Below are 27,570 nucleotides of genomic sequence, written 5' to 3'. Positions count from 1 at the left end.
CTTATTACAGTAAAATAAAAACCATTTGCTTGCTATTGAATAAACAAGTCAGTTACTAGCTAGCACTACGAGCTGAATTTTCTCTCAAGAGGCCAAATTACTCATTTTGAAACAGCATCACCTTCATGACATTTTTCACGCTGACACACAGTAGAACATGACTACATGAATTCACACCCATTAAAACTAAACTGTTCTGTAACAGCACTTTTAGCAAACACAAGCAAACACCTTCTCAGAATGGCGACTGGGAGAGTCTCAAGGGACTGAAGGTATAACAGGAAGTCACTGAGCTAGCGCTGGCACTGGCTGAACCGTGCTATCTATCACATTTGGCTGTTTGAGCTACAGTTATAGATCAGCCTTGGCTGTGGGTTCAATGAAGGAGTTGAACCCAGCAACAAAAGAAAATTTGGTGATAGCAGAACTGTTTCATAGAAATGAAGACTGTGCTGAAGGATTTGTTACATGTAGCTTTTGAGTAAAACCTTTTTTGTTTAAATCATATGTGATTCACTGGAGAGTTGGTGGTAGAAAGCAGCCATGAAGGACAGGGAAAGAGGAGTAATAGTTGTAATGAGGGCCCCATGACTGGATGTACGACTGTTTCTATCATGTCTGTCTCAGTTTGATGTCTGAGTCCACCTCCTACCTTATGCTGTGATCAGACCTGCAGTATGTAATACAGTCTGACCTTTAGTAATTAGGCTACTGAGCACCCAGTGTGTCAGTGAATCTGTTAAAGGGCCACCCCAGTAACTTGCACTTTGAGAGAGAGGCTTAAAAGAATGATAAAAAAGCACCAGAGGGAGCGATGTCCTGACTTTTAGTGTGGATCAAGCTCCAAAACTGCTGGATCGTACACTTCCCATAATGCATCTTACTTGTGATTTTTATTTGAATGTTCCCTGCTTGATACACACTAATATCTTTTAAACTTCACACCCCTCAGTTTGTGTCAAAAATCCTAGAATCAAACCCCAACTGAGATAACCCCCGATTAAATCATTATGACATCATCACTGTATTTTCATCCACTTTAGAAAAGCTCCCCCAGAGCCGCAAGAGATATATACAACTGTTTTCACAGACTGAGCAGTATTAACTGTGTCGACTAGACTGATCCTCAAGTGTAAAATTGGTGGATTGCCCCTTTAAATAGCATTGTCGGCCTCTCTTTACTTCAGTGCGTCTCTAATAGACCTCGTGGAACCAGCATTAACACTATGGATGTACTCCATACATCATTAGCACAAGACTTTTTAAAAGTATTTTAAGTGTTCCTGTCTATAATTATTTCAGTTTAAATGACACCAGATACTAACAGCCACGATAGCATCAGTCTGGCTTTGTAGCTAAATTAGTACCACTGTTTAAAAATATGAAAAAATGAATATACAATTTATAATAATCTGTTAAAAAACAAAATCTAATGTAATTAACAGGCCATGCCCTGTACTATAGCTGCAGGTGTCCATAAAATGCACTGTTCACCTGACCCACTGTCCCACATCTCACTAACACAACAAGGAGAAAGCAAAAGAAACAGAGAGCTGTTCTGAAATGATAACAATGACACCAAACCATCTGAGAAGTAATTTGAGGAGGAAGCTTTTTGGATTTGACACCATGGACCGGAAAAATGGTGAATTAAAGGAACACTTCACCCCACAAATGACTGTATATCAGTTCCTCACTCCATGTTGCGTTGAATTCATGAAGTAAACTTTGTTTTTCTCACATGCCTCCACAGGGAATGAAGAATCTAAAAACCGCAAAACCTCTTGATGAATTGGAGTAATAGGGGGCCGTATTTTACAACAGCAAAAGTCAATCAAAACATTGATTTGCAAACTCCAATCCAAGTCTCATTTATTCAGTCGTCTGCTCAGGACTTCCCAAACACAACCATTGTCATTAAAACCTTACTATTTAAAACACTTCTGCATATGAGTAGCGTGCATGGGCAAACGTGCGTTCAGGGGCGCTGCTCAAGTTTTGCAAGCCCTGAGCATACGACTAGATAAATGACACTTGGATTATACTTCATGAGTTGTGTGAGAGTTTGTGAACAAATGTTTTGACATTGTTTTGCTGTTGTTGAACACAGCCTTTTTTTAAACTCCAATTCATCAAGAATTTTCTTCTTTTTGTTCACTGTTGAGGCACACAAATTCATGAATTGATGTTAGCACGAGATGAGTAATTGATATACAAATGATTATTCTGTGAAAGGAGTGATCCTTTAAGGTTACTCTGTCGCCGGCTTGCACCTTACAGTAGCCTAGGCACCGCAAAACGTCAGTTCTAGAGCATAACTTAAAATGTGTTGGCTACGTGGCATGTTCAAATTCATTCAAACAAATTGTGTGTTTGTTCCAATTTGTTTAAACATGATTGCTCCACAGTGAGTGAACTGTATTTACATGTTACAGAACAGGTGCTTTAAAGTCTATGACAAACCCTCGACGTGTACATCTTTACAAACAGTGCTGGCGTAACAGTGATAGACATAACATTCCCTTTATTTATTATCACTTATAATGTAGAATGACAGACACTTATCATATGACATGTTATCAGTCTCTGCAGAGGAGGAGTCATTTCTCTTACCCCCCACAGAGGAGGGTAAGTGGTTGAAGTCAGTTTCACAGATGTTCAAAGACAATGGTGCGCTGCAGCTTATGAAGTGATGAAGGAACTCAGATGTGGTTTAGACCTGGCGCAGGTTTAAAAATAAGTCCTATAGTCACAAGATCAATTCTGAAACCAACATGGCAGCTATACAGAGAAGCTGAAGTGGAGGAAACCTGATCTTATGATGTGTGTTTAGTCTCATTCAGACACTTGTCAGCAGAATTAATGTGGAGCTGTGCCACAGCTGTCAAGGTGACATGTATATGTATTTCTCAGTGTTAGTGAAACTCTAACTTACTCCTAAGTTGGTAAAAACATGTCTCAAACAGCATGAACCTTTTTCTGCTCCTTAGCAAAAAGCTGAAGTGACCACACCTCAATAAACTCTGAATGAATTCTTCGACCACAGAAAGCTGACAGTGAAAGTGTGTAAACATCTGTTTATGCATTTCATGTTCAGCACAAACTTTAGGAGTTTTCCTCTAAGCCACCAAGTTGGACGTCATGAACAGGCATTTCCACTATGTCCACACACACACACACACACACACTGTTGTATTTGCCCTCAGTGAAAGGGAGTAGGCGGTGTAGTAAAGCCGTGGAGTTCACATTCTGGGGAAACTCCCAGTCCACATGAGCTTGGGAGCAGCGGCTCCAAATGGGAGGAATTTGCTTGTGCACAAGACCATGACAGCTGCTGTTTGGAACAGTAGGAAGAGCGGGGCATTCACTGTCATCAGTTCAAACAAGGCAAACGCATTGTTTTCAAATCAATCAGCCGGACTTCTTGTGCGTGTTAATCTCTTGTCTGCTAAGTTGTTGTCGTGATTTGCATCACTGCTGAAGCTTTTGCATGTTATTAGAATCAGAATCAGCTTCATTGGACATGCATGTGTGCACATACAAGGAATTAGACTGCGGTCCCATGTTGCTGTCAATGTACACACACAGAACAGACATTATTATGACCTCACTAAGGCTGTACCAAATTAGTTAGGAGCTTCAGTTTCATTCACAACTTTGACTTTCTAACTTTAATGGTGCTTTCAAACGCGTAGTTTGGTTCAGTTGGTGCGAAAAAAGAGAGGAAGAATTATTTTTTTTTTATTTTTATTTTTTTTTACAACCACACCAAGAGGAGTTGACATTAAGTTTAACAGACTGATGTGTAACTTGTTGACTGGACAGTTTTGGCAATCATTCTGCATCATCAGGACCCACATGGGGAAAAGGGCAAAGTCTGGTGACTGACAGAAGTTTATGCAGCACTTTAATGCTTCTGACATGTTTATTTATGTTCTTTGGTGTCTCAAAGAGCTCATGAAGAGATAACTGATTATAAGCATAGTTAATATTATTAGACTGCAAACAGCTAATGACTGACAGACAGTAGTAATTCAGGTTACTTACTGAGAGACTGCTGTCACACACTTTTTAATAGACTTTAACAAAGTGTATGATGTCAGATACAAGCACAGTGGTTTTAACATCTTTTTACCTATAATTTAGGGTTATGTACATATAATACAGATCAATTTTAAAATTGTGGACAGATTTCCTGATCAGCAGATGGATTTATTAGAGTTATTATTAGTATTATCTTTTGAAATCACGCTAAAATCACGCATCTGCGATTCTAAAATCCTGCGGTTGGTTTGTTTACCTTCACACCACAAATTAACTCCACCACACCTTTTCAGTCGGTTGTTTAGTCCACCTCAGGGATCAGCCGACAGCTTTCACACCAGCCTGAGTAAACTGTATATATATATATATATATTTTTTTTTTTGGCACATCTATTTATTTCATCACACCCAGTATTTCTGCACAACTGCAGATGAAGATTAGGCATCGCTAATATTATTAACATTACATTATTTGTAAAATGAGGTTCCATTAGTGGCTGCTGAGGATTGTTTCTGACTCGTGTGATCCAAACTTTTTTAACGGTGTTGCCAAGGTTACAGCCCTGGTCCTTTTTGCACAGTGACTGTCAGTCACACTGAACTTTTGTCTGGGACCATTCAGATTTTGAATAAAAAAATCCAAACACTTTTTTTTTTTTTTAAATGTTCAGATTTTTTTGTTTTGCCATTTCTGTTGTAGCATAATGGCTTATAGAATTAAAATAATTAAAAATAATTAAAATAATCATAATTATTTGATCATTATTTTGTGCCCTTTGTGGATTAGCCTGCAGCCTATCTGATAAAATCACTTTATTCAAACTGAGGATTTTGTTTGGGGAGTTTTTTAAGGGTGATGATGTAATAAAATGTGACAACAAACATCTGAAACATCACTTGAAAACCTCAATAGAAACTTCAAATTGAAAAATGAAATGCCACTGCGTACAGCCCTAAACTCCATCACCTGAAGCACCACATTTCAGTCTTTCAGTCTTTCAGTTTTCAGTCTTTCAGTTCTACAGTGGTCACACGTTAATGTTTCTCTCCAGTCAAGGGCCTCGAGCCTTACTTCATATCTCATACAGTTTCATTTCTCTGTGAGAGACTTTTGCATCAATGATTGCTTTCTACTCACAACAAGCTTTCTAAGAAATAAGTAGCTGCAAAACTTTGAAATGTTTCTGATGTAATCTGTCAAATGTAGAGACAATTCTTACATGAAAAGCACAGGTGTCACTTTAACCAATGCTTCTTTCACAGCAGCTGTAAACCACAGCGCTAAAATATAGAATGCTAATGCATTTACAGTGAAGAGGGGTATTTATAGTCGACTGTCTGGTGTACGCACTGTGCTGTCCTCCACCGTCCTGTCCCCTTGTTCTGCACTTTACTGTATATGACAGCCTGGTGCCCTTCTGCTGTGGGCCATGACTCATTTTAAAGGACTGTTTTAGTGTTTTTTTAGGGTCCATATTTCATTTTACTACAAATTACAAACACTTGCTCATGGCCATTATGTATTTTAGATTTTAAATGTGTGTTTTTTTTATTCCACCACTGGTTTCTGTTCATGTCACAAATCAGATAGTTGATCGACAGACAATTTTTCAACAACTGTTTCAAGGATCAGTTAATTGTTTAAGTTATTTTATGCTTTTCCATTTCATTGACCAAATGATCAATGGAAAAAAAACTGTCAGATTAAATGATCGTATATATATCATGGTCAGTTGCAGCCCTGCTGTCAATGCAGTGACCACTTTGTAACTTACAAAGCTAAAAACAGAAGCCTACATGATGTCACTGTGACCAATTATGAAACTCAAGTTTCACATCTCTTTCAGGTCAAGTCGACTGTTATACTGCAGGGAAATAGAGAGAAAACCTAACAAACATCTACATTATTTGGAAAACGGGTCCTTTAAGGTCACATTCCTAAACATTAAAGAAGTGTTTCTTGTGTTGTTTCAGCTGTGTTGGGGTGGATGAAGATGACGCTCCAGATATTGACATATATCACTGTCCAAACTGCGAGAAGACCCACGGCAAATCCACATGTGAGTACCAAGCTGTAGTGACTGAAGTGTTAATATCTCTTAACTAAGAAAAAGTGAAACAGCTGCTGTGGTGATGTGATCCTCTTACTTCTTCTCAACTTTCTGTCACGTGACGTAAAACTCTCAAACAGATCAGACTGTTTGAAGGAAAACAAGATTGTATGTCTGCTGAAGTCAATTCTTGACTTGTGGTGCTGCAATGTGAGTGTTTGTTTGTTTGTCTGTTTTTTCTGTCCTTCAGTGAAAAAGAAAAAGAACTGGAGCAAACATGACACGGGGCAAAGCACAGACATCAAAGCTGTTCAGAATGGCAGCCAGGTTTTCATAAAGGAGCTTCGCAGTCGGACCTTTCCAAGGTAAAGACATCTTAGACACCTTCTGACACATTTTACTGCACAACTGTCAACACCACATATGAGGTAATAGTGTGAGATAAAAACCTTCTTTATAATTGAAATAGACTTAACACTCTCTAACTGGGATCAGATTTGAAGGATCCAATTCATGTTGATTAGGCCTCTTGAAATTTCATTAGGGACTCTTGAATATTCTCCTCCTGTCAATATTATTCCTCACTGTGTTAATAGTCCCACTAGGGGGCACTGTCTGATAACTTTACAAGATCTGCCTTCAGATTGTTTCACGTGTGTGCACAGTGTTCCCATCTCATTTTATTACTTTAACTGATGAAAAGCTTCTGAAATGCTTCAACACACACTACTCACACTGGTCTCTCTGGTTGTGTGTGTGTGTGTGTGTGTGTTCCAGTGCTGATGACATAGTGGTGAAGCTTGCCGGCACTCAGCTGACCATGGAGTACCTGGAGGAGGTCGGCTTCAACGAGCCCATCCTGGTTCCGAAGAAGGACGGTCTGGGCATGTCCATGCCTGCTCCCACCTTCTACATCAGTGATGTGGAGAACTATGTTGGTAAGGACCTCAGAGACCACTGATGCTGTCACCTCTTCCATCTCTGTAACTAACTACAACTGCTACAGCACTACTGTAGTGATTATTTGTCCTACACTTGCTACTGCTGCACCAACTATAACTACTGCTGCTGATACAATACTTTTTTAGATACTACTACCACCGTACTACCACTATCACTGCAGTCAATACCACTGCTGCAACTACAACCACTACGAGTGATGCTACTGTCACTACTCCAACAACTATTGCTGCTGCTAGTGCACCACTGCAACTATTGCTTTTATTGCCTCTATTACTGCAATATCAGCACCTCTATTTGGGCTATTTCTACTACTCTACTGTTATTACCAGTTCCCTGATGTAGTGTTGCTACAACTAATCAATTATTACTATTAATATCACAACAATTAGTGGTGGTATGGTGCATGTAAACCATCACAACTACATATACTTTTACTTTTATGCCACAATACCACTGTTAGTGTAGTGTAACTACTGATACTGTTTCTTGCTCTACTTCTTCTACTCTTATAGTCACTACTACTGCTGCTACTGCTGCTATTATAGCTGTAATTATTTGTACAACATCTACTGTATGCACTGTGGCCGCTATTAGTACTGTTACTGTCACCGTTATAGGTACTAGAACCACTGTTGCTGCTGCTAGTATTCTACTGTTACACCACTAGTACAAGTACTGAGGCTACAGCCATTAATGCAATGATCACCACTGATATTACTGCCACTACTGTACTAATACTACAGCTGTTCTACTGTAGTATGACTTAAATGAATTTCATTAATATCCCTGCTACTGTTGGGTTCCCTGTTTTACTACAAGAACTTTTACTGTTCCTACTACTATTTTAATACAACTATTACTGCTGTAACCACACAACTACTTCCTCTAAAGCCACTAGGGAACAACAATTAAAGACACAAGGTGTGCTTTGTACAGTGTGCACATCTTGAGTGTCTGTATGCAAAGTAATAGCTAACTTATAAATTAATGCTTCATCTAATGTTTGCATTTTAATTTTACCTTTAACACAAGATCTACTATAAAAAAAAATCTACTATACTATTTTCTTTTCAATAGGGGGCGCATTTGTTCTTTATGTCCCCTGTGCATTGCTGCTCAATGATGAGATCACTTGTTACTGCTACAGACATATTTTGCTCACAAGTTTCCTGTTTAGAGGAAATGTTAGTTTGTCTTCTTGTTTTATTGTGTCTTCTGCGTCCTCTATTCTTGTCTCAGGTCCTGATGTCGGTGTGGACGTGGTTGACGTCACCAAACAGACAGACAGCAAGATGAAGCTCAAAGAGTTTGTTGATTATTACTACAGCACAAACAGAAAGAAAGTGTTAAATGTCATCAACCTGGAGTTCTCTGACGCAAGGTACGCAGTCTGGGTCTGATGTTTGACATGAGGTGGGGTTTGGCTCCTGAAGGTGGCACTCTGGAAAACTCCTGCTACTAATTTCTCTTTCTGTTTTCCTGGGACAGGATGAACAGTATAGTGGAGAGTCCACAGATTGTGCGGCGGTTGTCTTGGGTAGAAAACTACTGGCCTGATGACGCTCTGCTCGGGAAGCCAAAAGTCACCAAATACTGTCTCATCTGTGTCAAAGACAGCTACACAGACTTCCACATCGAGTGCGCTGGCGCCTCCGTCTGGTACCACGTCCTAAAGGTGCGTCACACCTCTGGTTGGACCTGTGTGTTGAGTCAGGATCAGCTTTGGAACAAAAATAGCTATCAGACGGTCAGTGTCGTCTGACTCTGACATTATGAGAAATATTCAGATTCTTTAGAGGAAATGTGGGATACATTAAACTCTGTGTGTCATATGACAACGATGATGATGACGCCAGAAAATCTGATTGTGTTTGTGTTTGCAGGGAGAAAAGATCTTTTTCCTCATCAAGCCCACCTCTGCCAACCTGTCTCTGTACGAGCGCTGGAGGTCATCGTCCAATCACAGCGAAATGTTCTTTGCTGACCAGGTGGACAAGTGTTACAAATGTACTCTGAAGCAAGGGCAGACTCTGTTCATCCCATCAGGTCAGAGCCACACTCCGGTCATGATGAATATAGCTGAACACGGTTTAGAGGAACTCTTAATAATAGCAATGATGTATTTCCATCATCAGAGCTTTTCTACAGGTGCAGTGCACTCACAGCTGTATCTGTTACACCCAACCAAGCATCATTTAGACCTACAAAGTGATTTTAAATTTTAGTAGAGATCAGAAAGAATCCAAACCTACCAAGTGTGTATAAAATGTCAAGGGAAACATTTAATATATTTTAATTTAGTTTGATATAATACTTAGTACTGAAAGAATTAGCTCACTTCTCAGTGTTGAGAATTAATTCATCACTGAAGTTATTCTTCAAGCAAAAATGTTTAACATACTTCTTTTTACTTATTTTGGTGGTTGAAATGTGATGGTCTCCTCAGGTTGGATCAATGCAATACTGACTCCGGTCGACTGCCTGGCGTTCTCTGGACACTTCGTCCACAACCTGAGTGTGGAGATGCAGATGAGGTTTGGACACCTGTCATATTACACACACACACAGCCTTTATGCAACCTTGTCATCGTCTTGTTTTTACACCTAATTGCTGTGATCCACCATGCCTCCTACAGACAGTCAGGTCCTAATTTGGGGGATTTAGTGTGACTTGAAGACATTGCGTGTTTGGCCTCGGCTGACTTACACAGTAGTTTCCACTGGGTCCTCATTTAGGACTTGTTTTTAGCTCCAAATTCCACCAATCTGTTTATGAATTCTCCACATTTGGAAATACCTTGTGAATTGCATAGTTTGTTGCAATAAACCTGTTGGTAATGCATGACAATGTTTAGCTCAAACATCTTGGTTTATTCTCCTCAGAGCGTACGAAATCGAGAAGCGGCTAAAGGTCAAAACTCTCACCCCCTTCCCCAACTTTGAGACGGCGTGCTGGTATGTGGGAAGACATCTCCTCGAGCGATTCAAAGGTAAACTCTTAAATCAGTTTGATGTATTCATAGATTACATTTTTTTTGCTCTAATATGTGGTATTTTAAGGTAAACATAAGAGCTCATTTAACTCACCATTTCTCCAGAAGAATGCACGAACGCAGAGAAAACACAAACACTGTCAGAGTACGGCTGCGTGTCTGCTGCACAGATGACGAGCTGGATGCTCTAATATTATTTCAGTCATTAATTCGGTGAATCGCCGAGTTCACAGATGATTAGCTTCAAAAGGTTTGGCCCAGCTAGAATCACTTGCTCCATTACAAGCCTGTGTTTAAACTCCCCTCAGCTGGCTTGGGCCAATTGTTTATGTTTCCACTATTTTCAAGCCAGATTGCTGTTATTGTGTGTGGTGCACACTACTTGTAACCCACAAGTCCTCGCCATTAATATACCATTATTCTTATTAACTTCAAGGTGCTGGAAAAAGACTCACTTCACTGCTGCTGGTATTTTGCTTTGATGTTATTAATAATTTCCTGTTTTCAGTTGATAGAGCTACTTAGACATTCAGACTGCGTGTTTGCTGCCATAAACTGAAATTAAAGAGGAAATCCACATTAGAGGTGAATTTGTATGATTTCACATGAATCAGGGCTGTAGTTGATGTAGTTGAATCTAGACTGGTGAGTCTTTGCCAAAAGTTACAACAAAAGGAGTTAAGTCATCAAGATTTTTTGTTAAGCACTTTGTGTTGCATTCCTTCTATTGAAGGTGCCATATAAATAAAGTTTATTATCATTATTATTATTATCATTATTATTATGATTACAAAGAGGTATGATGTGGAGGGGTGCCACCAGCAGTAAATAACCGACTTTGCTTTGGTTTGTTTAAAGGACCATATCAGGAGTTTGCAATGGAGCCTTGCCCATATTTGCATATTGCAGATATATATCAGTATCTGCAAATATGTCAGCTAACCAATAAAGATAAGTTTGAGGTCATGCAGAAACACTGAACCCATTATATAGTTTGTCCCAGAGAGAGCACTGACAGTTTATTCTTCAACTTTAATCCAAAAAAATCTACATTTTTTTAAGGGATCCCACAAAACCCAAGAATTGACACTTTTTTTTTTCTTTTTTTTTTGAATGCCAGATAACAAGTTAATTATTTTGTTATCTGGAGAAAACAAGCTTCTCTATCTCCAGATAATAAGATAATCATGTTGTTATCATAAGACAACAAAAGGTCGTTTCCTCCAATTAGGCGACTCACAATGTTTATCAGAGATCAGCAGTGCCATGCCAGCATGCATCCATGGCGTCTTGGCAACCGTAGCAAGTGATTTAAGCTGAAAATGTCAGATCAAAGAGCGCCCATTATTGATCGAGACATCAGACTGTACTTCAATCAAGGTCTAACAAGCAGAAATTACATTTTGTCTATCTGTCAGAGATAACATTCACATCAGTCCTGGCTCTGCTGTAACTGCTCAGGATTTATTAGAGCAGCTGCTGGCTGATGCCGAGAGATGGGAGTTGGTCAGACTCTCATCTTTGGCAACTATTAAACAATACTGTCTGCTCTGATGACGTAACTGCAGCAATCAAAACTACACATTTATGCTTGGACGTCTGTTCAGATATGAATCCTCCCCAACAGTCATGACAGTGATCTCAAAGGCTGAAATTAAATGTGGCAGACACTTACTTTGGAGTTCTCCATAATTATCAGTGATATACAGAAAACAAAGGTTGTTTTCTTTTGATGAATGATGTTGTTATCTCGAGAAATCAGTCTTTTCTGTTCTCAAGAATAGACATAAATTAACCTGTTGTAATGAAAAAACAAGTTTTGTTATCTCGAGATAACAAAATAATTAACTTGTTATCTTGAGACAATGGCATTAAAAATGTAATTGCAAATATGGCCATCTTGGCTTCCATAGATTGCTATCCAACATGTATATGTCAAGTGTTTATGTTTCAAAAATGAGTACTTGCCGATATATTAACAGATTTATCAGACAAATATTGATATAGGCCTTAAAACTCAAGTATAGGTCAGGTTATAGTTTGCAAACCTTAATTTGAAACTACAAGTTATGTTTTCTTTACATTTTTTGCTGACTTTTTAAATCAGTGCTCAGGGCATTTGTTTGCTCTTTCATGCAAGTACACATGTTAAATGCAGTTCACTGTTGTGGCTTATGACAAATACAGAAAGTAGTCAGGAAATCAAAGTTTATCTGTTTTTCCTACACTTTCAGGAAGCCATTCATTTCCACTCATTTCTATATGGTGCACAAAATCTAATATTAGACTCTTGGGCAATACATCAGTATCAGTATAGTACAGAGTGACACTGTCATTTACACTCTGTACAAATAATTCGCACCTCAGTAAAGTTTTTCCAACGTTGTTCTGTCACGAGTAGTTTTTAGACAGAACGCAAATATCAACAACAAAGCAATTTTTTGACATGGCTGATTTTTTTCTGAGCTTTTACATCATGAATCAGCCCTTCATGTTGTGTGGAACGTACGTCACGACCTGTTGCATTTGTCACGAAATCAAAACACTGTCAGTATATGTAAAGGTCTTAAGTTCAACAAAACTACATAGTCACATATGAAGTGTATACTGCATGGTATAGTGGTAGTATATAGTATATAAAAATTAAACATTTTTATTTCATTGTGCAGCAAACAGCTGAGTTTTCAGTCAGGAGTCACTGTGGGTCCTGTCATAGACTCACTGTAGTCACATCTGACATTTTGTAGTGTAGCTGACTCTCAGTGATCCAGAGTGTGTGAGAGGGGAGATGTTGCTTGTGTACCTCGAGGACTCTAACATGTCACTCGGCTGTTTGGCTGCTCAGCTCTGGTCCATTTTGGTAACAAGACAGTTTGTCCAAACACACAGTCGCCGAGCTGACAGAATCCAATAACCTCACATGGTGTCTTTGTCAGCTCATCTGTCCTGGTGTTTGTGAGAGGCTTATTCACTTACATCTCTTAAATCTCTGCTGCACCGAGCACGTACACTGTTGTTAATGGCCTCGACTTCTCAAAGTTTAAAAGTCGGGATTCATTCAGTGATAACATTTGCATTTCTTTTTCTGCAGGTTTACATAAAGCAAATAAGCAACCAGCCCCATACCTGATACATGGTGCCAAAATCATCAATGGAGCCTTCAGAGCTTGGACTAAGAAACAGGTGTGGACACGGTAGAACATGTGTCATTCGTCCCTCCAAGCTGTTATGAAAGTGATGTCAGTTTTTTGTTTGTTTTCCGTGTGACAGGCCCTCTTGGAACATGAAGATGAGCTTCCAGAGAACATGAAACCATCACAGCTCATTAAGGATCTTGCCAAAGAGATCAGACTGTCAGAGGTATTCTCATTTATTTTTGGCATAAACATGAAATGATCAGCTGTTCTCTATATGTTTTAGGTACACTTTAGTGACGGTTTCAATTTTTACATCAACAAGGTAATGTTGTTTGGACGTGCGGACTGTTGCAAGGAAAGGAACGTCATTAAAAAGTGACATGGACAACATGAGAGTTTTATATGTCAGCTTTATTCCACTGGATTTAGTATGAAATAATCTGTGACATGTGGTTTTATGTCCCGGGCTAAAGTTAATGTTAGCTTCTCCAGCAGTCTTACATAACACTATGCCTTACCTAAAGTTAACCCAGTTAGCCTTATATTTATTTAGCTAAGTTAGTATTTTAACCACAACAAAAACAATACAAAAAAACAATATCAGCCATAGACTATAAAATAATAGATGTAGCCTCTGTGACTTATTGGTTTGTGGAATCCTATTTTGTAGCCTCAAGTATGGCATTTTGTTTTTGTTTTGTTTTTCGAGCCAGAAGTGACCATATTTGGAGGGTGGAGATAACCCTAATGCTAGCTGCTAGCTTAGTTAGCATGGTGCATTTACAGTTATGGTTAACTGTGGTAATGCTAATGCTAATTTTTGCTAGCGATAAACAGGTTTAAAACCATTAAGCAAAACGTTCCAATTGGAAAAACTGAACATCTCCTTGGAGAATCTTTTGGTATTGAAAACATACTAAAATAGGGACAGCTACGGCTACATCCACACTCTGTGAATCTGGGGTTACACCCATGGTTATTACCTAACCAACATTGTTGCTGTGGTAGTGACTTGTCAACATATGGCATACACCTGTCACTTAAAGTAGCTACTCCCTTAATTATACATATTTTAAGCCTTAATAAAATGTAGACAGATGAGTTATATAAAAAATCACCCCCTGTACAATTGTCATGAATGTAGAAATTAGCTATAGAGGCCAAAACTTTTTTTTTTTCACCAGGCTGTAAACGTGTTTATTTCTGCTCTAAAGTTGGGCATTTTAACATGGAAGTCTATGGGGATTGACTCGCACTTGGAGCCAGCCTCAGGTGGCCATTAGAGGAACTGCAGTTTTTGGCACTTGTGGCTACAATTTTCAGCCCTGCAGCTTGTATTTAGCTGGCTGACTGTTTCGTAACAAAAGTGTCTTAACACCACTTAGAGTCAGGAGGTTCCCAGACTTGAGGCCTGTATTTGGACATCAGTTTAACACCAGAACTTAAGTTGGATATGTTTTTATTCTATTTATTAATGTGAAAAAAATAAATTCTTGATTTATCTCTGTTTTAGGACCATGATTTAAACATGACAAATGTTAAAACAGTCATCAAATCAGCAAATATTGAGACATTTTCACTTGATAGATAAATAATGTCTTTAATTAATAGTCAAAATTGTCACTGATTTCTTTATTTATTTTTTGGCGATCAATTAATTGATCAATTAACTAATAATGTCAGCCCTAGTTCAGTGGGGTTTGATCACTGATTACAAAATTATATCACACTTCTTAATTCTTGCTTTTTTTTCTAGAATGCAACGAAAGCCATTAAGAGTGAGCCCAGCATTAAGGTACCTGTGGAGGAGCCCCCATCCACCCACTCCGAGCCTGAGGAGCCCGTTTCCCCGGCCCATGTCCCCTCACCCAGCAGAGAGAAAGCCAGAAAGAAAGCCTCCAAACCCCCTAAACCTCCCAAGCCTCCCAAACCCCCAAAGATGCCCAAGGCCCCCAAGCCTCCAAAGGTGCCGAAGGTCAAGGAAGGAGGGAAGAAGAAAGCGAAGAAAGCGAAAGAGTTGTCACCGCCTCCTAAACCCTCCAGCTTCGCAGCTCTTGAGTCCCATGCAAAAGACATCTTGAGTAAAATGGACCAGCCGAAAAAGACAAAGGTAAGTGGATGGTAATGTTAGCGTAAATTAAACTGTTCTCATTTTGTGGAATGATTACTTGTGTCCTTAGTTTTCGCTTTATGTGCGCAAGTTTGCATCCCCACTAGCAGATGCAAATGTAACCACTGTAAAAGCAGCCCTTTGTTCCTCTTGGATGAATATTTCTGTTAATAATCGTGTCTTTCTTCAGGCTGTTAAGAATGTCCTGAGTATGTCAGAGAAGGAGATCACAAAGCAGAACAACATGGAGAAGTTTGAAATCAGAGAGCAGAATAAAAACAAGACTGAAGCAAAATGGAAGTATAAGGTAAGACCATTTCAGCTGACTTAAACTAATGGCTGCTTGTTACAGGCCAAAGTAAATAATATCACAATCTTTTCAAAGCTCAAATAAACCTTTAGTAAAGAAGACTCAAACAGTCGTGAAGGTTACAGGCTGAGCAGCTGGGCAGAAAGAAACGTAGGATCATCCAAAAGTGATTTGCACACTTCACTTCAAAGCAATCAGCAAAAATAATGATGTGGCCCGAGTCGCACATTTGAGGCCTGCAGCTCATCAGAGCTGCTCCAGAAACATCCACCCTCCCAGAGTTTACCTAATGGAATTACGCCACATCCATATCCACTGCCTTCCTTCCATCTAAGTATTTACATATGCCCTCATCATTTTTTTTTTTAAAAAAAGAGTTTGTTGTGTCATTATTGCTGAACAACAGGGGGAGGCTTTTTTTTGTGAGAGCAAAAGTGTATTTTTTTTGAGCGGAAGACGTTCGATGGCTTTGGTTTCATGGAAAATTCAATGCCAAACTGCTGTGGAATGCCTGCAGTCCCTCCAAGGATCTCCATCCCACTGCTCCTTCACATCAGGCCAAACATTTGCAGATGGAGCAGAGACCCTGTTAGATATTTAGCAAGGTCACCAGAGACCACGTCTTCATGTGTGATCACTGTTGATTCATGTAGAAGTTCACAACTCCTCTGTGTAGTGCGCAGGGCAGTTAGGCCCACGCAATTAAAAATTAAAAGAACGCATGAGACAATGTGAAATGTGGGTTTCAGGTTACACCCCCTTGTCACATGCCTTTAATTTGAGGAGTCAAAATGGTTGTGGAGTGAATATTTGAAAATGTATATTCTTGGATTTCACTTAATTATACAGTCTGCTCAGTGGTGATTTTTATGGCAGCCGTTTTGCATTCCTCTCAGTGAATTTGGTTTAGTTTAAAAGGGGTCAGAAAATGTCATAAATGAGATTCATCTGTGGAGATTAACATCATGATGATTTCAGTCTTTTTAACAACAGTGTTTTTATTCTAATCAAATTACCCCCTTCTGCTATTTTACAGAACAGTGATTATATTGTGTGTCTTAAAATGAGTCGATCAGACAAGTAATGATAATATGATTTTGAGTTTTTCATTTTTGAGTCAAATAAGAGGCGTTAAAGTTTAAACAAAATGGTTCTGAAGACACAGTGATCTTGACACGTTAATCCGTTTGCATTATAAAAGGCTGTAAATTGATCAGTGTGTTCCGGTCCTTTCTTCTCTCGGACATTCTCTGTCCTTGAGCTGAGAGGCTGATTTGTCCGCATGCTGTTTGATGATGTGCGGGGGACCCTGTGTGATCCACACAAAATGACCTCCAAGCGTTTACTTATGTTATATCTACACAATGATGTGCCTGGATCTCAGCAAATTAACTGCAGTAGCCATTTGTTGACAGCTTCAGTATATGTCTTTATGCCTAGCTCGGTTTTTGAATTTTTGAATTTTTAAATTTTTGAATTACGGCCGATGTAATGAAATAAGCGGAAGGCGCAGTGCACAGTCCTGAAGAGATGAGATACTCAGAGATACTTTGAGAAACTCAAACAAGAAGGAAATGTGTTGAATTGAATCACGCTGATTGTTAGAAATTATGTAATACAAGCAGATTCTAAACTGAACATTGGTGAAATTTGAATGGTTGGCAGAAGACAATAAAATCTGATTTACCAGAACTATTAGAAATGTTATTCATTTAGGACAAAAAATAATTGTTATGGAGGGGATAGCATCCTCTGCACAACCACATTAACAGTTCAGTTTGGATATATTTATATAAATTTGCATGCATTAAAGATCAATAGTTAAAGCTACTTTGAGAAATTGTTATCCTTTTGAGAGCCAGGAAGATTTTGGATTTCTTATGCCATTATATCAATATGTAAGAGTTTAAAAAATCACATCCCATTTTTGTTTTTAACAATGTTGAGAAAGGTTCTTGTGGATTGGCGACTAAATTGTTGTGATCCAGATATGAACTGAGGAGGGCATTCTGCAGAAGAATAAACCTGTTAAAAACACTAACAGAAAATGAAACAGTATATTTTTATTAGTTATCTTCATTGGAAATGAAAGTAGTAATTAGAAACATTAAAAAATATATCATTTATGTCTTAGAGGATTCTTAAAAGAAAAAAAATTCTTAACAACTAACTGTTAAATGAACGTTACCAAGCTATAATAAGAGGATGGATGTGTAATGTGGGCGAGCCTGTATTCTGAACATTAAAGCTGCAATAATTGATTTGATTTGTTTAATTTGGCTGCTTGTGGCATTGGAACAAGCTGTAAACACGATATTTATTATCACCTTATAAAATTGTTATGGGTAACATGTTGGCAAACACCTGCCTATTCACATGTTTGGCAGACACAGAGCAACATTAGCACTTATTTGGAGCCAAGTTCATTGTCACTCTCTTTTCAGCGCTGTGTTTGGTCTCCATCACCTCCTGAGAAAAATGCCTGACTTGTGAGCTGCTGAATGCTCTACTTTTTTCCTCCATTTAATATATTTGATCAGAGCTTTTGGCTAAAAACAGCTGCCTGCTGCTGCTGTTGGAAACCAGACTGACAAACCCGGATAAACAAAGAGCTAAAGAGGCTAAAATGCTCTGTTGAGCTGAGGGTAACTGCAGAGTCGATGTGAATTCTCTGTGGTTTGTCCCCTTTTACGTTAGACTTAGTCATTTGAGCTGTTCTATATAAAAATACTGATAATTTCAGCTTTAAGTGAATTTTTAAAATGATGATGTGATGTTAATTTGACGTTATTTTCTTGTTAACTTTACAGAACAGTAAACCAGATTCTCTGCTGAAAATGGAGGAAGAGTGCAGATTTGACAGAACACCGCTGTCTGGCAATAAAGACCGATTCAGCTTTACTATGTCTCACAAGAAAATGCTTGGGTATGTATGGAATGGCTGTGATTGCCATATAAACGTTTCATGAAAGGTCTTTGGAGAGGAGAGCATGTTAACCGTCTCATGTGGTGTATTACAGTGATTATAGAGCTATGTGGCTATCAGCACCATATCCATTAGAGCAAATTCAAGGACTTCTCACTGTGAGTGGCCGGCTGAGCCTCGCATCACTCCACCATTGTCCTGTGGTTTCCTTTTCAGCTCCAAGACGCTGAAACCTCAGACCAACTCAAGTGTTTTCGGATCATTACAAAACCTAAAAGAGGACAAAACCAAGCCAGTGAGAGACGAGTACGAGTATGTCTCAGATGAGGGGGAGCTGAAGATTGACGAATTCCCCATCAGGCGGAAAAAGAACACCGTCAAGAGAGATCTGTCCTGTGAGTATTTTGTGTAGTGTTTCAGTTTATTTAAACCATCAAACCTCAACCTCAACTCTTTTTTAGTATTGACTTAAATGTATACATGACATTGAGTTGAAAAATATGTTGAAAATCAGTGCTAAATGACTGGTCAGATTATTTACTCATTTTTTGATCCAATAATTCCTGGTCTGTATCGGGGAATTTATTCAGCGTAAATGTATAGTGTATATTTTATTTTTTGGTAAAGTTATGTTTTTGTCTCCACAGTGGCGATAGCCATGGCCAGAGGCATTATGTTTTCGGGTTGTCTGACCATTTGTCTGTTCAATTCTTGTGAACGCAGTATCTCAAAGATGCAAATGTCTAGTTGGACTCAGTGATGAGCTGGTTAGAATTTGGTGGTCAAAGATCAGGGTCACCGTGACCCTGAGTCCATCTCATTCTCGTGAACATGATATCTCAAGAAGGCCTTGAGGGAATTTCCTCAAATTTGGCACAAACTCTCACGAATGAACTGATTATAATTTGGTGGTTGAGGACTAAGGTCAAGGTCACTGTGACCTCACAAAACATTGTTTTTGGCCATAACTCAAAGAGTTCTTATGCTTATTGTGACCACATTTCACACAAATTTCTAAAAGGATAAAATGATGAAGTGATGACATTTTATATCAAAAGGTCAAAGGTCAACTTCAGTGTGACATCATAATATTCTGCAAAAACTGAGCTGATTGTATAGATCCATCCATGTTTTCACAATCATGATTGTAAACTATAAGCTTGAATGGTTCACAGAGGCATACAGCTGTGAGGTCTGCTGTTGTGCTCATTGATTTTCCTGTTTGGAAAAACAATTAACCAATCAAAGCCTTATAGGCGGGATAAAAAGTTGAGTTGCTATCTTCCAACACATTCATTTATTTACGGTTTATTCGGACAGATCCAGAAATGCTGACAACAGCTAGAGCAGTGCGATTAAAAGGGGGTCAACTGAATTCAGCAAGACAAAATAAAGCACATGTTAAAAGCATTACATTAGTAGACACAAGCACAGGCTCTTTGCTGAACTAACCAGGATTTAGCTGCACTCTTTTAAGTGGTAGAGTTTGCAACTAATTTTAAATGATTGTGTAGTGAATTCCAGCACTTGTTCCTTTCACAGAAAAAGCTGTCTGAACAAAACATGTTTTGCAGAATGGAATCTTACAATTGTGCTCGAGGCTGCTCTGGTGGATCTGCTAATCTCTTGATGTATTTGCAGAAAGGCTAAGGAGCACAGCTAGTTAGCTACACCCAGGAAAAAATAGCAACAGGGTTTCCAAAAACCATCTTTAAAAGCCCAGATAAAGCCTTACAGTGGTCAAAACATGTTGGCTTTTTTAATGATTAAGCCATTACAATGAAGGCTTTATAATATTTCCTTCCTCCTTGATTTTTTTTTTTTTTTTTGCCTGGATAGCCCTCCTGTTTTTCCTCATTTTACCCTGTTTTCCAAGAGCACCCAACACATACAGAACAATCAGTCAGTTTTTTCCACTGTATATTCTTCATATATATATTATATGTGTCATTTTGTCATTGTCTATATTGTTATTTTATTATGTTGGTTATTCTGAACACATGACATCTATTGCATGTCTGTCCAGGGAGTGGGACCCCTCCTCAGTTCCTTCTTGAGGTTTCTTCCATTTTTTCCCATTTAGGGTTTTTGTCTGGGTTTTTTCTGTCCTTGGATCCAAAACGTGGCTCAAAGGACAGAGGATGTCATATGCTCTACAGACTTTGCCCTAAGGCAAATTTGTAATTTGTGATACTGGGCTGTATAACTAAAATTGACTTGATGTACGAAAAAGCAAAATAACCCCCTGAATGAATAAAGTGATAGAAATGGAAATTCACTGTAATTCAGGTGAGGTTCAAACATGTTCGCCAAAAATAGTGTTGTTTTGTTTCGAGTATTGAAGATTAGGTATTGCATTAGCACTGGTACGCAGCCCTCCCATCAATTATGAACACATATTTAACAACTTGTGTTCTGGCTGTTGCTTTATGGTGAATTCATTTTGTTTTACAGTTTTGTCGGACATCAAAGAACCTATTCAGCCAGCCAAGAAACCAAAGTTCCAACCCTTGGTGACAAAGGTACGTATCACCTGTTATGTATCTGAATTTATTTGATCATGATCCAGGGGTTTCATGCATAAGAACATGCAGCAGTGCTCCTATAAAACTAAAAAAAAAAATAAAAAAAATATTGGTGAATCAGGGGAAGTTGTGGACCACCACACACTGATGAAGGAAATAGCTGCGGCATGAACAGAGGAAGGGAAAGAAACAGACTTTTACCAGACTCTATTATGTTTACTAATGAGAAGCCATGGGAAACCATATCATACTGTTGTCATAGAGTTAACTTAAGTTAACCACCCCAGGGATCCAGATCCTCTGGGGTCAGTGTTGCCAGATCAGATTGTCACTCTCCAGCCCAATCACAACTTAAAACCCATCCAGTTCAATAAAAAACAGCATAACTCATACCCTTGCCAGAAACCCCATGTGAAACCATAAAACCATTACATACACAATAATACACATCATAAGCAAACAAAGCTTCACATCCGCATCAAATAACCAAAGACATAATGTTAGATAAACAGGCTATTGAAACCCACACAGAGTGCTGACAGGCAACCAAATATATACATTGCAAAATGCACCTCTGGCGTTGTAAGGCAATCAAAATAAAGTGATCACATAGTGACATGAAGAAAAATCCCATCAAAATTAAACCTATTTAATAACTATATGATTATGGAGGACCAAAACTGCCAAAGGAAAAATAAATAAATGACTCAGTAAATATAAATGCACCAAATATACTATGTCTACAAATGTAGACAATAATTAACTGATAAAATGTGACATATATTGATATTTCTGATATGGAAAAAGTGAATACAGAAATAAATATATTTGTGGAAATAAATATGGGGGGGGAATACAAAGGGTAAATAAAACAGAAATAATTACACATATGAATAAATAAATTTAAATGAAAATTTGAAATTAAAAAATAAACTGAATAAAATTCAATGGGGAAAGTAAATAAATAAAATTAATACACAGGTAAATAAATAAACAAGCAAATTAAAACAGAAATATCAATTTATGTCACATTTTATCAATTAATTAATGTCTGCATTTGTTTTTAATATTGTCTTTGGTGCAGTTAATAGCATTTTAATTTACTGAGTCTTTTATTTTTTATTATTACTTTATATTTTTATTAATATCTTTGTTTAAGTCCTCTTTCAAGTATGGTCCCAGGACAGGCTTTATAACTGCCGTACACTTGGTCCTGTGCATTCTGAACGCCCTCATCTCATCGTGTTGACTATTTGAGAAGACTTCCACGGTACTGATGGAAGTGTGGCAGGCTGCGTAGCTGTAATCATAAATTCTCAGCATTTTTGGTTATCTTTGATCTTTCCTTGAACCAGATCATGCCTTGATATTGTTTTCCCAGTATCTTCAAAATCCTGCTAAATATTGACAAAAGCAGCCCAAATTCCATCCACCAGCCCAATGCTGTTTTTCCACATCCAATGTAAGCAGGAGTAGCCCAATTGGGGAAAATCCCACCTTGTCTGGGGTCACAGAAACCCCAGATTTATCGTGTATCTCTTATTTTGTGGTCATTTTATTAAATGCTTAAGAGTTTGGGAATATCAAATTAGGAAGGCCTTAAGGCAGCTGTCTCCATGTGTCAAAATTTAAATGGTGAATATTTCAAAATTCATTTGTGTTAAACTAAATAATCACAGAGAGGTCCAAAGCAAAGTTTTGTCCAGAGGCCCCCTAGTGGGTTATTCTCAGTGGTAGAAGAAGTACTCAGATTTTTTACCACAGTATAAGTGATAATACCAAAGTGTAGTAATACTTGGTTACAAGTAAAGCTCCTGCATTAACATGATTTTAAGTAAAAGCACAAAAGTATTAGCATCAGAATATACTTGAAGAATTAAAAGTAAATGTACTCATGATGCAGAATGGCCCATAATGTTGCAGCTGGTAAAGGTGGAGCACAGTCAAATAACTTATTAAACTGTTGGGTGGTTTAATATATAATAAGAAAGGACAGCAGAAGAGATACCAGCACACCACTGTAACTGGGCTAGAAGGTCCACAGGCTGAGATTAATGACCATCATCAGCATTACTATTAATCTGTAATATTGCAGTGTAATTTATATGCTGATTTATATGTTGTATTATTAATCTGAATCTGCAAAGTAACTTAAGTTATCAAATAAATGAGTAAAAAGTAGAATATTTATATCCTTGATTTAATGGAGAAGAAGTATAAAATAGCATAAAATGGAAATACTCAAGTACAGTACTTGAGTAAATGTACTTAGTTCCATTCCACCACTGGTTATTCTGGCTAAGGTCACATAACAAACAATGTAACAAGTTAACACATAGGGACCCAGAACGCTGAAATCCAGAGACATCACCTTCAAAACAAGCGCCCTGGCAGCAACACCATATTCCTCCGTGCCTCTCATGTCTGTTTCTACTCTGTCCCCTTTGTCCAAACTCAGAGTGTGGACTCCTCAGACGAAGAGACTCTGCACATCGACACAGAGGCCAAGCCCGAGGGCAAAAGTCGCAACTCTAAGGTCAAGAAAAAGGGCGGCAGCGCAGCGGGGATCCTTGACCTGCTGCAGGCCAGCAAGCAAGTGGGAGGGATTGACTACAGCACCAACAGGTAGCCTGACCCTGCCTGACGTCACTCTGCTCCTTCAACACCAGTGGAACTTTCACATCTAAACACACTTAGGTTACAGTTACATGCACAGCGTCAGCCTCTGAGTGGCTCCCATGGGGCCCTTTTTTCCACACAGTAAATGAATTTTAGGTCTTACCCTTCTTAATGGGGCAAGCCACTGACAAACAAATGGCCAGCTGAGCGACCATATAATTGCATGAAAAATCTGAATTTTATAATTTCGCTCAGAGCTGAAAAATCAACTAGCGACTGAAGCAACAATTTACGCAGATTCTGTCAGCGGTTTGTGTTAAGTCAATGTTTGTTTCATCCCGCCTTAATCGATCAAAGTGCTGCGTGGCTCCAGGCGCTTCCCTCCCACCTTCTGCTGTTTGCTGTTTTGCTCAGCTCTTGATGGTCTGTTTCCACCACATTGAAAGCTACAAATGAGCAATGAAAGAAGGAAAGAAACATCAGCTGAAATATGTTAATTTCTCAAATTGTTTTGGTGCTTTGAAGAGGGAGTGTGGTGAGGGCGGGAAATGAAGCGACCACGGTTAATTTCGGCAGTGTTTGACAGTCACTTTGCTCATTGTTGCAGCTCAGCGGCTAATAGCTTAATAGGTGTGTGACTATATTTATTTCCATAGCTGCCTCTTAAAGTAATCACAGGTCTGTGGAGAGTATTTAGGGCTGACAGTTTTGCTCTGCTCTCCCAGATTTGGTACAATTTTTAATATTTTGCCGGTGTCAAATGATAATGATGCTTAATAGCACAACTGCTGACATTTACATAGACTTCAAAGCCTTTATTCAATCATTTCTCTCAGTCACTCTGCCAGCGTGTTGACTGCTGTGTAATGGCTGTGTTGTTGTGTATTTTTTATTGACGTACTTACAGTCAGCCACCTGCATCTCCCAGCACACAGGAGGCCATTCAGGGCATGCTGTCCATGGCCAACCTGTCGTCTTCAGACAGCTTGCAGCAGCCGTGGAGCAACAGCCAGTCCAAAAACAATAGCCAGTCGAAGAGCAACTCACACAGCACGCAGGCCGGCAAGAAGGCCAGCGGAGGAGGAAGCGGCGGAGGCGGCAGCAGCAACAACAGCAAGCGGCCCACCAAACGGCTCCCGAAGAAACCCAGGAAAAGCAGCAGCATCGAGAGTCTGGATTACGATGACGACCAGGACCACATGGACGCGTGTTTCAAGGACTCCGATTATGGTAAGTGCCAAGAGCTGACTCACTCCTCTTGTTTCTGTTTTATTAGGATGTTAAGAACAGGCCAGATGAGTGGAGCTCAGGTCAGGCCCCTGTCACGGGGTTAGTTTTTGAGCAAATGAATGAGAAAATAATTATCTGCCATGCCTGATTCTCGCTGTTGCTAACAGGTGCTGTTAAAAACAGATTGACCTGTGTTGGCTCAACTCGGGGTCTCTAATTCTAAATTTGGCCTTTTCATTAGAAGTAGATGATAGGGTTTGTGTTTATTTTTGCATGTCTCCTTTCCAAATCCGCCCTTTTGTGTTGCTCTAATTTGTGATTTTTTTTTTTTCCTATGGAACATTTCTTTGTGAACCCAGTCCAAACACAGCTGTTTGGACCCACCCAGCTTGTTAATAAGCCATTATCACGAGTTGCCAATTGTTATTTTACATGCTTTTTGAACTTCTAATTAGTGTTTAATTAGTTGTTCCTAGCACGAACATTCTCACTCGGATATCTTCATGCCAGGATGAAGCCTTTCTCACACACTGGCATTCTTTTGTTCTGTTGTAAACAGGCCGTTTTTTTTTTTTTTAATTTTTTTTTTTTTTACGTTGATCATTTAATTATCAGATATTAAGCATCTGGGTGGAATGGTTGTGCTGTGAGCAGGCAGAGAGAAGGGGGCAGTCAACAGCTGTCTCACAGCTGTCCCACATGCTGTCACTGGAAACTTCCACCATTTTAGATGCACGGAAAGCAGAAATAAGTGCACTTAAGTTACATTCTATGCTTTACATATGGGACAATAATTGGCCGGTAATGTTTAATTTTCCTCTCATTGAAGACCTTACATGCCTGACATGTTAGTAATGGGTTACATCTTTTGATTTCAGTGTACCCCTCGTTGGAGTCTGAAGAGGATAACCCTGTTTTCAAATCCAGATCGAAAAAAAGGAAAAGCAGTGACGACACTCCGTACAGCCCGACAGGTAAATACTCGCTTTACTAATGAAAGAATTACACATTTATAAAGTAAATGTGTTCTAAACCTTGGCATTGATGTCATCACAGCCCGTGTAGGACCCTCAGTTCCTCGGCAGGAGCGGCCAGCGAGAGACGGAGCCCGAGTGGCCTCCATAGAAACAGGCCTGGCCGCAGCTGCAGCAAAGCTATCCCATCAGGTGACTCGTGGCAACATATCTTTTATAGAATAATGGTAATTATCTCTGTAAGTACTGCTAAACAATGAAATGTGTGTCAATAGGAGGAGCAGCAGAAAACTAAGAAGAAGAAGAAAAGCACCAAAAAGAAGGCAATAGTAATTGAGGAGCCCCCGAAAATCTCTCAGGACAGTAGCTCACCGGAGCACAATCTGGACTCCCAGGATGGCAGCCTGACAGACCACGAGTTCAACACTGGAACAGTCAAGTCGCCGGGAGGGCCACAGCCCATGGCGCCGGGGGTTTTTCTTAGCCAGAGGCGACCGTCAATGTCTTCTCCTAACAACAGCACCAACTCCACGAGCACCAACAGCAGCAGCATGGCGAAGGGGGATCGTGTGGTGTCAGCAGACGCCAAAGGTGTGTAGTGATTAAACTGCTTCATTTTTTTAACTGGTTAAACAGCATCAAGTTTAAAGCTGTTGGGTGTAGCCATGTGAATGGTGGGGATGTTTGGTCCAGATTTAAATGTGTCAACAGCTAATTATTAATTACTCACTATTAGGTTTAAAATGTTTCTGGTTTGAGAAAAAAAAAATGCAAAAATGATGACTTTCCCATCAGCCTCAGCTACACTCCGAGCTTAGTACTTACTAGCATGCTAAGATGGCTGTAGATCTGATTTACAGACATTTTTAACAGCCAGGACTGTCCCAATAATTTATGAGGAAGTTTACTGGAAAGAGATGTTTTCAGTTGGTATGTCTGCAATTAATTGATCGCAAGTAATTGCTTGCATAACCGAGAGAGTTTTTAAGTCAGTGCAGAGCAGATCAGCAGAACATGAAATCATACAGTTAAATCAGTACAATTACATTATTTCAGCAAACTTCTATGGAATTCTTCGTAAATCACAGGCATGTAAAATTAATCTGGAAAGGAATTAATAATTGGTACTTTAATTATTATTATTATCAATAAGCACTATGGTTTAGCTGCTGCCTTTACTGTATGTTAAGTATATACATCTTGTCAGACAGTTCTATGAACTGTGATATATGTAGTTATGTATAAATGATTGGTGCTGCAATTATTGCAGACAATGCAACTCTGCATAAAAACACGGTGTTACTCCCTCACCTTGTGTTCAAGGTTTCGGGGTTACTCTACGAAAGCCTCTGAACCTGAACTAAATGTGCGTGGGCACATTTACCAGTGACCAGGTGAAGTGCATTTCATAAATGCATCATCACATTACATTTTTATAATCAAACATGAACTAAAATAATGATTATTAATTATAAATGACTGTTGTGTTTTAGTTTAAAGGTTCCCTGTGGAATTTTTGAGGCACTATGGAATAGTGTTTTTATTAGTGGGTCCCATAGCAACATGAAGGAAAGGCATAGAGCCTGTTTACACCTGGTATTAACATGTGTCTTCAATGATTGGAGCACAAGTGGACAGCTCTGTCTGTCTGTTTACACCTGGCATTAGAATGCATCTCCATGTGTCTT

At 39.0% G+C, this 27,570-nt stretch overlaps 1 protein-coding gene across 3 annotated transcripts in view; it reads left to right on the top strand.

Moving 5' to 3' along the window:
- Positions 1–27,570, top strand: part of phf2 (PHD finger protein 2) — a 41,601-nt gene that overhangs the window by 9,844 nt on the left and 4,187 nt on the right. Inside the window, exons 2-22 of one of the 3 annotated variants that reach the window (XM_049579444.1) lie at positions 6,019–6,104; positions 6,346–6,460; positions 6,873–7,033; positions 8,298–8,439; positions 8,547–8,733; positions 8,942–9,104; positions 9,505–9,592; positions 9,942–10,048; positions 13,143–13,234; positions 13,322–13,411; positions 14,945–15,298; positions 15,489–15,605; positions 18,419–18,534; positions 18,751–18,929; positions 20,989–21,056; positions 23,518–23,684; positions 24,586–24,908; positions 25,787–25,882; positions 25,965–26,074; positions 26,158–26,473; positions 27,206–27,276. In XM_049579444.1, coding sequence (XP_049435401.1) covers positions 6,019–6,104; positions 6,346–6,460; positions 6,873–7,033; positions 8,298–8,439; positions 8,547–8,733; positions 8,942–9,104; positions 9,505–9,592; positions 9,942–10,048; positions 13,143–13,234; positions 13,322–13,411; positions 14,945–15,298; positions 15,489–15,605; positions 18,419–18,534; positions 18,751–18,929; positions 20,989–21,056; positions 23,518–23,684; positions 24,586–24,908; positions 25,787–25,882; positions 25,965–26,074; positions 26,158–26,473; positions 27,206–27,246 — 3,118 coding nt within the window. In that variant the 3' untranslated portion in view covers positions 27,247–27,276. The remainder of the gene's footprint in view (positions 1–6,018; positions 6,105–6,345; positions 6,461–6,872; positions 7,034–8,297; positions 8,440–8,546; positions 8,734–8,941; positions 9,105–9,504; positions 9,593–9,941; positions 10,049–13,142; positions 13,235–13,321; positions 13,412–14,944; positions 15,299–15,488; positions 15,606–18,418; positions 18,535–18,750; positions 18,930–20,988; positions 21,057–23,517; positions 23,685–24,585; positions 24,909–25,786; positions 25,883–25,964; positions 26,075–26,157; positions 26,474–27,205; positions 27,277–27,570) is intronic. The other 2 variants (XM_049579436.1, XM_049579427.1) reach the window with 2 other exon arrangements.

The sequence above is a fragment of the Epinephelus fuscoguttatus genome, linkage group LG1, assembly GCF_011397635.1.
Source record: "Epinephelus fuscoguttatus linkage group LG1, E.fuscoguttatus.final_Chr_v1".
NCBI classification, from domain to species: domain Eukaryota; kingdom Metazoa; phylum Chordata; class Actinopteri; order Perciformes; family Serranidae; genus Epinephelus; species Epinephelus fuscoguttatus.
The sequence above is the reverse complement of the archived record's forward strand: the minus strand, read 5'-3'. Positions and strand labels throughout refer to the sequence as shown.